General features: G+C 41.4%; 1 protein-coding gene and 1 long non-coding RNA gene across 8 annotated transcripts in view; one reads left to right on the top strand and one right to left on the bottom strand.

The window, feature by feature from the left end:
* LOC108402508 (uncharacterized) overlaps positions 1–2,996 on the bottom strand; it is a 43,579-nt gene extending 40,583 nt beyond the window's left edge. Inside the window, exon 1 of the long non-coding RNA XR_012127155.1 lies at positions 2,912–2,996. This is a non-coding gene — a long non-coding RNA (uncharacterized lncRNA). The remainder of the gene's footprint in view (positions 1–2,911) is intronic.
* Positions 2,801–12,308, top strand: part of TJP1 (tight junction protein 1) — a 271,810-nt gene continuing 262,302 nt past the window's right edge. For all 7 annotated transcript variants that reach the window (XM_073227124.1, XM_073227123.1, XM_073227121.1 and 4 more), the window contains exon 1: positions 2,801–2,988. In XM_073227124.1, the coding sequence (XP_073083225.1) occupies positions 2,816–2,988 (173 nt within the window). In that variant the 5' untranslated portion in view covers positions 2,801–2,815. The remainder of the gene's footprint in view (positions 2,989–12,308) is intronic.

The following is a 12,308-nucleotide window of genomic DNA, read 5'->3' as shown; positions in this document are numbered from 1 at the left end:
ACTTTCTGCTTGCATTGAACCTCAAGGTCAGCCAGAAGCAAGAGATAAGGGCCTTCACAGGGGTTTCCTGCGCATGCACACAGTCCTGCATATACAAATGGCATTCTTGATTCCTAGGAATGTTAGAGTATTCAAGGCATCCTATGAACTCTCAATCCCCATTTTTCCTTTTAATTATTTTTGGTCAGCCCCTGTTACCCCCAGCTGGTTTCACCCCAGGCAATCGTGCTATTAAACAACTGTTACAGATTGTTTTTGACAAATGCCCTAGGGATAAAGCTGTTTGCACAGAGTGAGTTCTAGGCCAGGTCAAATAAAAACAAGCCCTATATAATGACGATTCTCTGGCAATGGGGGCTTTTAAGGAGCTCTAAATACAGCCTGCCCCCTCCAGTGGCTGCTAGTCAATTCTTTTTCAAAACTACTGTAGTTATGAGGTTTTTGGTTTACAAAACTATCACAGGGTTGGAGAGAGGGGATGGAAATGAAGAGAGTCAAAGGCTTATAAAGTTCACTGTTCTTACCAGGACTCAATTGTTGCAAGCCTTCAGTTAATTTATGGAGTTCTGAAAGGGTTGATTTTAACAATTTTAGTCAACATTCCCCTTTTATGGAGAAGCAGATTTGCTGCCATTCTGGAAGTGCTTCTAGATTTATTTTTATCTTTCATTATCCTGGATTGATCCACTCAGCCTCTAGTTGTCTAAATCCTTGAGTACAGTGAAATATTTTCATCTATTATCTTACAAATAATATGACAAGGTGATGCAAAAGGCCAAGCACACACAAGAAATGGAGAATATATAAGTATAGGCCCTGATGTTTTTAAAAAATATTGCTCCAAGGTCTTCTCCCATGTGTGGATATACTTCTGAAGTGCAAAGATCTGCCAATTCTTCATTTTATATGAGAGCTGAAACTTTTGAATATATGAAAGTGGAATAGATTTAGACCTGCTTTCCTACCAAAGAGACTATGAAATCATTTTGTAAGCGCAAGCCAGGAGACTGTTTTGTTCTAATCTTCTTATGTGCTAATTAATTTGAAAATGCAGCGTTTAAATAGAGATCCAGAAGGGATGCACTGTGGAGAGAGGGTGTTAACATTTGACAATTTTGCCTAGTGGGCACACAGACACCTGTTAGGTTTACTTCTCATATATACACCCTACACACACACACACACACACACACACACACACACACACACACACACACACACACACACACACACACACACATTTTGCCTAGTGGGCACACAGACACTTGTTAGGTTTACTTTTCATATATACATCCTACACACACACACACACACACACACAGCCCCTTGCTTTGTAGGTTCAGATGTGCCTGATGTTAGCTACAATAATTAGATAACATTTGGTCAACAATATGGTCAAATTTCAGTAATGACATATTAACTATAAGCAAATACATATAGTACAAATGTATACAGGAGAAATTCTCCAGGTAGCTCTTTAGTCCACAAATCACTATGTAAATAACACGTACATCGTGATCAGTGACCAATCACATCAGTTCTTTCAGTGTTTGTCAGTGACTGGTCACTGTGCATCTGTTTTTCAGGTTAGACACTGACTGCGAAGCATGCAGTTGTGCTGCGACCTTTTCTCCCAGGGATAGATCCATAGAGCGTTGTAGAAAAGTGGGTAATTGAAAGAGGGAATTGTCCAGTTAAGTTGAAAGGGCAGCAAAGGAACAAACACATGATAAAGATGGAAGTGAAGTGAAATTTAAATTGAACGTAAATAGTATTATAGAAAATAAAGGCAACTGTGGGAATGTTGACATTACCACCTTTCCAGAGATTCTAGATGGGCGGCCAGAATCTAAACCTACTGAATGTGAACTTGATTGAGAAAAGTGGTTGTGACAAAAAGGGTGAGGATGTCCCAGAAAAGTCACATTAAAGGAACCCTCTGATATATTTCACCATGTTGAAAGAGGAGAAGATAAGACATTGAAAATCAGCCAAACACGATACATTACCAACGCACAGAAAAGGGGTTCTCTCATAGAGAGAACACTTGTAGAAGACTAGCACTGTTCAAGTTACTCTGAAGTTTTCCTTACAAAGAAATAAAACTTTAATTCTCAATGTTTGTGATGTTTCAAAGTACAGAGTATTAAATGATTGGTTTTACTATTTTTTCATTTCCCCCCACACTTATGACCATCAGTTAAAAAAGTCTGGAATGTTTTACCAAAATTTTTAAAGGTCATGAAACCAACTTAATTTTTCCCATTATTAGGAAGGCATGGTTCAGGGTCATTTCCTCAGTCCCAAACCACTGCGCACGCACAGACTGCATATATATGTATGTACTATGTGCACATGTACATATACATTTTATATGCACATAAATTCGCCAAACTCTTTAGGCTAGAACACATACATGATGGTTACAAACTATTAAGTGATCATTAAAATATATATATTTTTTCTGCTCTGGGAGCTTGCTGAGGATGCTTTTGGGGTATAAACGATAAAAGACGAGCTCCGAGGACCGTGAGGCACACGGGGGCGCAGGGCCGGCCGGTGCCGGGGGGCAGGGGCGGCTCCCAGCGCCGGGGTCCCGCACGCCCGGCCGCCGGGCGCTCGCTGCGGGCCGCGGCTTGCGGAGGCGGAGGGGGCGGTGCGGGCGGCGGCGACGGGCGCGGCGGGCAACGCGCAGCGGCGGCGGGAGCGGCCAGGCACGCACGGCGGCGGCGGCGGCGGCGGGAGCGGGGGCCCCGGCCACGCGCGGCCGCGGCGGCGGGGGCGGCGGCGGCCGCGGATGGCCCAGAGCTGATCTATGCGGCGCCTGGAGGGGCTGTGTCTGCGGCGCCGGCGGCGGCGGCGGGGCCCTGCCCGCGAGCGGCGCGGGGACAAGATGAAGTACCAGAAGTACCTGACGGTGCTGCAGATGGCCATCGGCGTCACCCCCTCCAACCGCGGCAGCCTCCTGCCGCTCAAGAGGAAGCTGTGGTGAGCGCGCGGCGGGCGCGGGGCGCTCCGGGACGCGGCGCGGGTCGGGGCGGGGGCGCGCGGGGTGCGAGGCCGCTGGCGGCCGGGCTGCCGGGAGCCTGGAGCGCGGAGCGCAGCAGCCATTTCGGAGCCCGTTGGGCCGAGCGCCGCCGCGCCCCGCGCTCTCCCGGGCGGCCCCGCCGTGCCCCTGGGCTGCGCCCCGCGACCCGGAGAGCGGCGCGCGGCCGGGAGGGGGGAGGGCGGGCTCCGCGGGCCCCGGGCCCCGCTCGCCCGCCGGGCCTCGGGCTCAGCATTGCCAGCCCGGCTTTCCTGCAGGCAGCATCCAATTCGGTGTCGCTGGGTGCTTTTTCTAATATTTCTCAAAACCCGTCTGCTGCGGGTTTGTAGTAAAGGACGAGCCGCTCCCACGGTAAGGGGAATAAGTTGGGAGATTATAATTGCATTATCGGGGACTCTATTTTATCTGCACGCGCGCCAGTTCCTCTGACCTGGAAACTGTTATTGGGGTAACGGGAAAAGAATGCCCTTAAAGAAAAATGCCTGCAAGTTATCCAGCTCTGGTTTACACAGTTGATTATCTATCGGATTGTATTGCATTTTATTAGCCCTTAAATATGTCATATAGAATCTTCGTGGCTGCCTAGGCACTCCGTCGACCTGAGACTTCGGTGTAAGGTTCTGTCACAAAAGAAATAACTAAAGGGATAGTGACTATAGAAAAAAGATGCTGGTAGTCTTGGTATTCACTGGTCATTTTAATTTTAAAATCTGCGGTCAGTGTAGTTTTCATTCCAGTCAATTGAACACAGTCTAAGGTTATAGAGAAAAGAAAGTGAGGCTGCATTTTAGGAGAAAAAGATTTTGGAGGTAAGACCAAAAACATAAGTTCACATTTCATCTGTGTCACTAACTGTGTGACCTTAAGCAAGTTACTGAGTATCTGTTTGTTTTCTGTAAAATGAGAATGATGTTACTACCTCTTGGCGTCCTATGCAGATCAACTGAGATCATGAATACCGAGGTCTTGCCACCATGCCTGGCTGAATAGTAGGTGTTTAGCAAATATTAGTGTATTCCTCTCTGCCCCCTTCTCCTCCATTTGTTTGGGAAAAAAGAGAAATTTATTCTGCAAAAGGTATTTTAATTTTATGAACAGAAGTGGCAACACACCAAAAACTAGACTGGTAAAAGTTGGCAGTAATTGAATTAAGAAATGTCTATGGGAGTATGGGAGTTTTTCACAAATTTATAGGAATATGTCACTATTATGAAGCAAGAAGCAGTAACATTTGAAGGTGACTTTTCATATTGATGGTGTACAGAAATAAAAGAGGTTACCACCAACCGTCTTACCTCCCAACTTGCTTTTCTCCTGAGCACTGAACAATATCTAATATGCTACATATTTTATTTTTTTTACATATTTTAAAATTCATATACATCTCCTCTCCCCCTCCCACTAGAATGGAAGTTGAATGGGGGCAGGGCTTTTTGTCTGTTAAGTTCAAGGTTAACTCCACTGTAATTGATATCTGTACCAAAAAGGTTCTCAAAAGTTGTGTTGAATAATTGAATTCTTAATAATGCATAACTGATAAAGAAATTTGAGGAAATTTTCTTGACATTAAATTTGAAAATGAAGATGTGGGAATAACGTATGAGACGGTGTTAGGCATGAATATTAGCAGCGGTTGGTCACAAAGTCAAGAATCCAGTTTATTCTTTTTCATCGTTGGAGTGCAGCTTCTGAAAATACAGTCCCTAATAGAGAGTTTGTGAAGAGTGGACGCAGGGAAATAAAATCCGGGTAAATTTTGTACTCTAGAGATTCACGTTTCGGGCAGGCAGTGAACTGGGGCCAACGTTCAGAACCATCTAAGAGACCAGCTGGAAAGGGCAAGGGGATTTTGTTGAACTTTTCCACAATTTTAAATGAACGTTTCAGAATTTCCACTCAATGTTAAATGAATTTGAAAATGTTAATCTAGTTTGTAGAGTGGCAAAGTGAAATGCATACTCCAGAGTGGCTGGTACTTTTAAACATAGATGCATAATCCTTTTTTTTTTCTAAGTTGGAGAATATTGTACTGCCTGATTCATCTCTCTCTCTCTGTTCTCTGGAATTTATTTTCTAAGTAACACTTCATTGTGCCAGTTATTGCAGCAACTGCACATGAAGAATTTGAAGCAGAAGTCACAGTTATATGACTAGAAGATATGAGGATATGGGTTTTGACTCCAGAGTGGTGGGTGGGAACCAAAAGTGACATGAGCAATGTGTGTCAGACCTTGGAATATACCAACTTATGCCCATTACAAAATGTGAAGGCATTCTATGATAACTGGCATGCCATAAATGAAGATCTATAGGAAGATGTTAATGGAAATGCATATGCTCCCTATGTCTCTCTTTAAGTAATTGCCATCTGTATGGAAAGACTGCGTACCTGCAAAGCTTATGCCAGTGTAAGTAAAGAGTGGGCTTGATTGGTCCAGTGCTCTGGCCCCACACTTCTGTCTATAGTTCGGCCATTTGTGCTTTGGCTTTCCTTGTGCAATGCCTTCTGTCTTTCTGACTGGCTGTGCAAACCCTTTAAGGAGTATTAGGTTTGCACACCAATTTAGGTAGATACTAAAATAGACCAGCTGCAGACCCGCATCAGTGGACTCCAAGAGCCTTCTTCCTGTCTCCTCCTTCTCTAAGAAATCTTGGAAGTAGGAGTGTTTGCAGGGCTTGGTTTTGAACTATTACTGTTTAGGAACCTGGAGGTAAGGCCTGAGTTTGTGGAAGCCTGCTGCCTGCCTTTGGGAGCCTCCTGTAATTGCCAGTGAGGACAAGAAGCAAAAGGGCCGAGTATTACCTAGCGCTGCCAGGCAAGTTTACCAAGAACCTGGTGGCTTGAAACAACAGTAACTTACTCTCCTGTGGTTCTGGAGGCCAGACGTCTGAAATCAGGATGTTTGCAGAGCCACCTCCCCTTGAAGGTTCTAGGGGACAGTCCTTCCTCGCCTCTTCCTGGAGTGCCCTGCGGGCTCCAGGTGTTCCTTGCGGCCAAATCACTCCAGCCTCTCCAGGCATCTTTGTGTGTCTGTGACCTTTCCTCCCCTTGTCTGTTGTAAAGACACTTGTTCTTGGACGTGGGGTCCATCTGGATACCCAGGATGACCTCATCTTGAGATCCTTAATTACATCTGCGAAGACCCTTTTTCTAAACTTCTAAAATTCACAGGTTCCCGGAGTTAGGAGGTGGAAGGAGGGGCGCCGTTGAATCCAGGACAGGTACCAAAGCCAACTTCTTCCTGTTCAGCAAGTATGAGGCCCAAATAATTGTTACTTCTATTTTATGTGAAATGTGAAATATATTTTCGTGATATTACTGTCAGAGTCCTGATTTTTGCATTGAGTACTTTTAGGAGTGTTTACACTAATTGGAGGGGAACAGAATGCCATTTCATTTTCTTCCCACTTTTAGAAATGTTTTTTCCCAGTCATTTGGCTCAATAATTATTGAAGGCCATCTAGTATCAGTTCATTTATTCAGGTAGTCATCCCATAGTTAGATTATGAAAAGAGGAAGAGCTGCTGTTCGTTGAGCTTATTACCTACCAGGGGTGTCTAAGTGCTCTCCAAGCATCCTCTCATTCAACCCACCGCACCCCTATCAGGTAGGTACTGTATTTCCCCAGTTTTACAAATGAGATCATTGGCTTGCCCAGAGTCACACATCAGGTTTTATGCCAGTTTTAGGGGTTAAAAACACATTGGAATAGGGACATGACAGTCTAGAAAGGGAGAGTGACTGGAAACAGGGGCAAAACGACTGGAAAGTGCCTTAAAGAATGTTGTTTCCCCAAGGATGCCATGGGTCACCAAGGTCTCCCCTGATGGGACAGGATGGGAATGGCTTTAATATCCAAGGCCTTTATTGGTTGATTTTTTTAAATTGAGGTAGAACTGACGTACAGCATTATATTAATTTCAGGTACACAACATAATGGTTTGATATGTTGCAAAAAATGATCACCACAATAAGTGTAGCTAACATCTGTCCCTTTCTTGTTTTCTTTAATGAGCTAATTATAGGCAATTACACACATTATTATTTATAAGTATGACTAAAGGCCATTTAATATAAACCTTTCAAGTCAGCTATTAAGATTTCTGAAGTCTGAGACTTACAAACAAAAATAAGCATTTTACTAGCTTTTACTGCAATATCCTGTCCTTTAAAGTCAGCTGCCCTGCTGTACTTAGTATCTCACGGCTCCTATTCTCACATACTTGCTTGGAATTCCCCTTGTTTGGGGGGAAGATGCTTTGCTATCATCATTATTGTTATTTTGTGGCTGTTTATTGATTATATTTTAAAATTATATCTTAAAATATAGCAGAAAGATTATTAGTGTCACTTTGGTTGATAGTTTTGTTCTTAGTAAAACTGCTTTGTTTTTACCATCCTGATTATTTTTGCCCAATTTTTTGTTATTATTGAGGTCTTTTCCAGTAGAAATTAGAAATAGGTGAGGCAGCTAAGCTTGGGCATTGTTTGTGCTAAGTGAGCCTTGGTAAAATACTGTTGTGAGCCAAAGCGCCTGAGTCGTGAACCAGAGGAGAGGGTGGATCTGGGATTCTGCCTTTCACGTGCATCGGTCATGCCCACAGGTGAAAATATGGCCCCTTCAGGAAAGTTAGGAAGGGAGTGGAGAGAGGCAGTCATTTCTTTCCCAGTTGTCCCCTCGGAGAGTCAAGTGGAATTAAGAATTAAGAAAAGAAATACTTCATTGTACGTTAAATACTGATCACCCAGAGTTCAAGGGAAAACTACCCAAGATGCTTAAATCTTAGTTTCTAGGTTTATTTCCTTCCCATCAGGGGCTGTTCTCCTAAGTGTTTGGGGAAGAATCCCCAAAGTCTGAGTTACTCATTTCAGACCACATCATCGGGTTGGGAGAGAGTGGGATCTTGGGATTAAAAAAAACCCTTTTTGCCCATGCCTGGAAGAACTGTCCTCAGTGGGCTTCCTGCACCCAGGCGCAGCTCTTCTCACCTAAATTGTAGATATACCGCTGTATTCTTGTAAGTGCCCGGCAGAAAACTATCTGAACCCACATTTCCCCACTCCAGGACAAATTAATTCTCAAAACAGTAATAAAAGAGAAGAGAAGCAGCACCTTAAATTCCTCTGTACCTCAAGACCCCTTCCGCTTATACATAAATTAACATTCTACATACTGTCTGAGCCTGGGTTTATTCCTTTTCTTTATCCCCTCCCAAAAAAAAGGGGGGTCCTTCCTGAACCATATGCTTTTTGACAGTTGACCTCTTTTCTTCACAAAGACCTGGTCAAAGCTTTAAAGTTACTGAAATTATTCTGCAGGAGCCTGGCTCAATTCTTAGCCAAGGCACCAACCTCCTGCCGACTCTGTGGCTAGGGCGGGTACATACCTGATCGTCACCTGGTATACACCTGCTCAGTTCTACTGGTTATTGAGAGTTTTAATTATGATCCTGGTGGGGATGGGGTGGGTCCATTCCTCAAGTTACATTTACAGTCATTTTTTTCCTTCTGTTTTACTTTGTCACTGGATTTAGTATTACATTTAGTTAAGTCTTGGCTTCCAGTCATTTATAAAATGTGGTGGATATAAATTTTTACTGTAGACTTTAGGATTTAGTTCTAGGCTTTTAGGATTTCAGGGAAAAAAAATAGTGATGCCTTTCTAAGTCAGAGGAAAGAAAAACTTACAAAAAATTTGTCGAAAAAATTATATTTATATTAATTTCTTATAATATGATCATGCCACATAGCCAACACTCTCAAAATAATGTGAGAAAGAAGAAATAAAGGGATTTTAAGACTTGTCCTACAGTTTTTTTCTTTCCCACATGCCCTCTTTTCATTAAAATAAAATTGATTATTTCAGTGGAAGCTGTTCCTCTGCAGAGAGGAGAACAAAATGTACAATTCACTGCTTTTTGTATTGAGGATAATGAAAGTGACATCATCAAAATTTTGCTCTGGGAGGTGACTTGAAAGTTGGACTCGTTGGAAATTAATTGACATAATGAAAACATGAATTTAAAAAGCTACAGCAAAAATATTAACAGTCTGAGTAAACAAAGAATGCCATCGGAGGACCAGCCATCGGAGGACCAGTCTTTTTGAGGAATATCTGAAATCTAGGGAGTAGAGAAGGATAGATCAAAAACCTTGCTGAAACCATTGTCCAGAGAATGTATAGGAGATGTCTGCAAAGGTAGGGGTGCATAGCTTGAAGTAGCATTGAAGGATGGAAGAAGCCGAGGACCCTCGGGGATTAGTCATATTTGATGCACTAGGCTGGCACATCCCCCAGTCCTCACTAACTTGTGACAAGTAGTGGACCACAGTGTTGCTTTCTCACTGCCAGAAATTGTGAATGTGAATGCTGGGGCCACAAACAGGGCTGTGTCTGAGGTAGCGACTCAGTTCCCTGACCCAGAAAAAGTATCTCACAAACCTCCCAGCAGCATCTGCCATCTCTCTGCCAGAGTTGCCAAAGGCAGGCCACAAGGGAAACAGACGTTCTCTAACATAAATATAAGTAACCATTAAAAAAATCACCATAGTAGGAGAAAGCCAGTATTGAGAGAATGACCATATTCAACAAACAAAAGCAATAATCTCTGAGAAAATAGAAAAACCCTATTCACATGGTTATTTTCAGAAAGATACAATAGTGTATTTAAAAAAACAGACACTACATATTTAAAATTTGCTCATTGAAATTAAAGAATTGACAATGTCTGAATTGTTTGAGATTTCTGATGTTTCAATTGGCAATATTGAAAAACAAATTAGCAACCTGAAGAAGTAAGTTAATGAATGCCAAAAGAACAAAAAGATTGAAAGACAAATTAGGAGAACTTGAAATTATTCCAAGAGGGTATAGGGCTTTGGTGGTGCCCGGAAAAGAAGGAAAATGAAGATGTGTTAATGTCATTTCTTGTGCTAGAGGAGATAAGAATATTGATGAACCCTAAATATTCATAGAAAAATATGAGTTTATATATTTATATGCATGTGTATATATGTGTGTACATCTGTATAGGTACATATGTATTTGTGTATGTGTATATAACACATATATACATACACAGATATAAATGTATAAATGTGTGTGTGTATTCTTAGCTAGAGGTAGAGCTGCCATAATTAGATGTATAACTTTCAAACTACTAATTGAAAAGGGGAAAAAGTCCAGGGGTGGGTGATGACAGAGAAAATCAATCATACTGAAAAGGCAGGGAAAAAAAGAAAACATTTGAATTAAAAATACAGAAACCATGAAACAAATACATGAGGAATAAACTAAACCTATCAGTAAAAACAGTAAATCTGAGTGAATTAAGTTTTTCTCAAAAGATACTGATTCCCAGACTGGGATAAAAGGAAAATCTAGCTACATGTTGTTTACCAGGAGCTAAAGATACAATGAAAAGAAGAGAGAGGGAGACACAGAGACACTGGAAGGTAGAAAACACAAGCACAGAGAAAGATGGTCGGGAAAAGGCTAATACAAAAATGTAGATGGAGAAAATTATCAGGCAAAAAAGCATTCAAGGTAAAATCTTTTATTGGAACAGAGACTTTTCATATGATGAAATCCCTAAGAAGATACGTGTTGTAAACATTAAGGCATCTAATAAAACATTTGGAATATGTAAATGAAAAATTAATGGACATACAATGATCAATTGACAAATCCATGTTCATGTTGGAAAACTGTAATCATCTTTTTTATGGAAATCAGCAATTCGGCAAGCCACAGGAAGGACACAGAGAAGTTGAGTTTTTTTTTTTTTTATTATTCGTTTGATTTTTATACTTGATTTATATGTGAATCCCACATTTCTCCCTTATTATTATTATTTTAAATAAAATGCTGAAGTGGTAGGTAGATGCAAGATAAAGGTAGAAAACATAATTTAGTGCTGTAAGAGGGCAAATGTAGATGATCAGGTCTGTGCCTGTAGACTAAGTATTAATCCAAGCTAGACAAGGGCAACAAAACATCCACGGATGGAGAAGATTTCTCTCAAAACAGGGGAGGTGAGGTTCTAAGCCTCACCTCTGTTGATCCCCAGTTTCACACCTGATGGCCCCCGTGCGACTGTGCCTGTCTTAGGTTGTTCCTCCCTTGAGGAATGAGAAGTTGAGTTTTAAAATAATAAAATTATAATTGTAAGAAATTGTAATCCCTTCTATTTAAGGATTCCCTTCGCTCCCAGCAGGGGGCATTCCTATGTACTGTTGATGGACCTATGAATTGGTAAAGCCTTTTTGAAAGGCAGTTACCTAGCAACATCTAGAAACCTTTCACCCTGCATTTTATCTGTCGTTTACTTCTTTCCTAATTAAATATTGTGTTTGTTCCCAAAGATGTCAGAGATGTTCATTGCTTTATGATTTGATAGCAAACTTTTGAAACTAAAGTAAATGTCCACCCGAAGGGGAGTGGTTGAAAAAATTGTGGTGTACCTATACGATGGAATACTGTTTAACCATTAGGATTGAGATAGATCTGGGTTATTATGGAAAGAACTTCAAGGTATATTAGTAAGTGAAAAAAATAAGGTTCAGGACATTGTGAACAATTTGGTCACTTTGTTAACAAGTTTCAAAAGGAGATGAACACATACACAGGTCAGCTTGAGGGTCTGGGAGGTTATACAAAGAACTGTTGGTGGTGAATGTCCTTTGGAAAAAGGCTGCGAATTTGGGTTGAGGGGGATGAAGGAGGGTTTTGTTTTTCATTTTTTTATCTTTCTGTACTCTTCAAGTATTCAAACTATAGGCAGGTAGTACTTTTATTTTAAACTGCAGCCATACCTAGTCTATTTTATGATATTTACTCCTATCTTATTATATAAATCAAGTTTACTTTGCTAATAGTCCAACCCATGTGTCCTTTTCAAGCAATGAGAGACCTGTTTTGTCCTTTTCAGAAAACAACATTTTAAATATAAAAAAGTAGGCCATGAAAGTTGACAAATATGTAAACATGGAATGTATTACAGATAGGAGGTCTGGTCATAAAATAAGGAAACTGATTTTCATCAGCCATACATACAAATCAGTCTCATGACCTTATTATCTTTATCATCTCTAAGATGAGAATCCACTGAGCAGTTTACTCCCAGGTTTCCAGGCGACATTGTTCAAAGGCTGCCACCCAGTAGTGGCACAGAAATGAGGGAACACGTGACGGTCCCAGCATTTATTTATATGTATTAAACGTATATTCCAATGTGCATTCTGTAGATGGCTTAGATTGCC

This window comes from Manis javanica, chromosome 18 (genome assembly GCF_040802235.1).
Source record: "Manis javanica isolate MJ-LG chromosome 18, MJ_LKY, whole genome shotgun sequence".
NCBI classification, from domain to species: Eukaryota; Metazoa; Chordata; class Mammalia; order Pholidota; family Manidae; genus Manis; species Manis javanica.
This window is presented reverse-complemented; position numbering and strand designations above follow the sequence as displayed.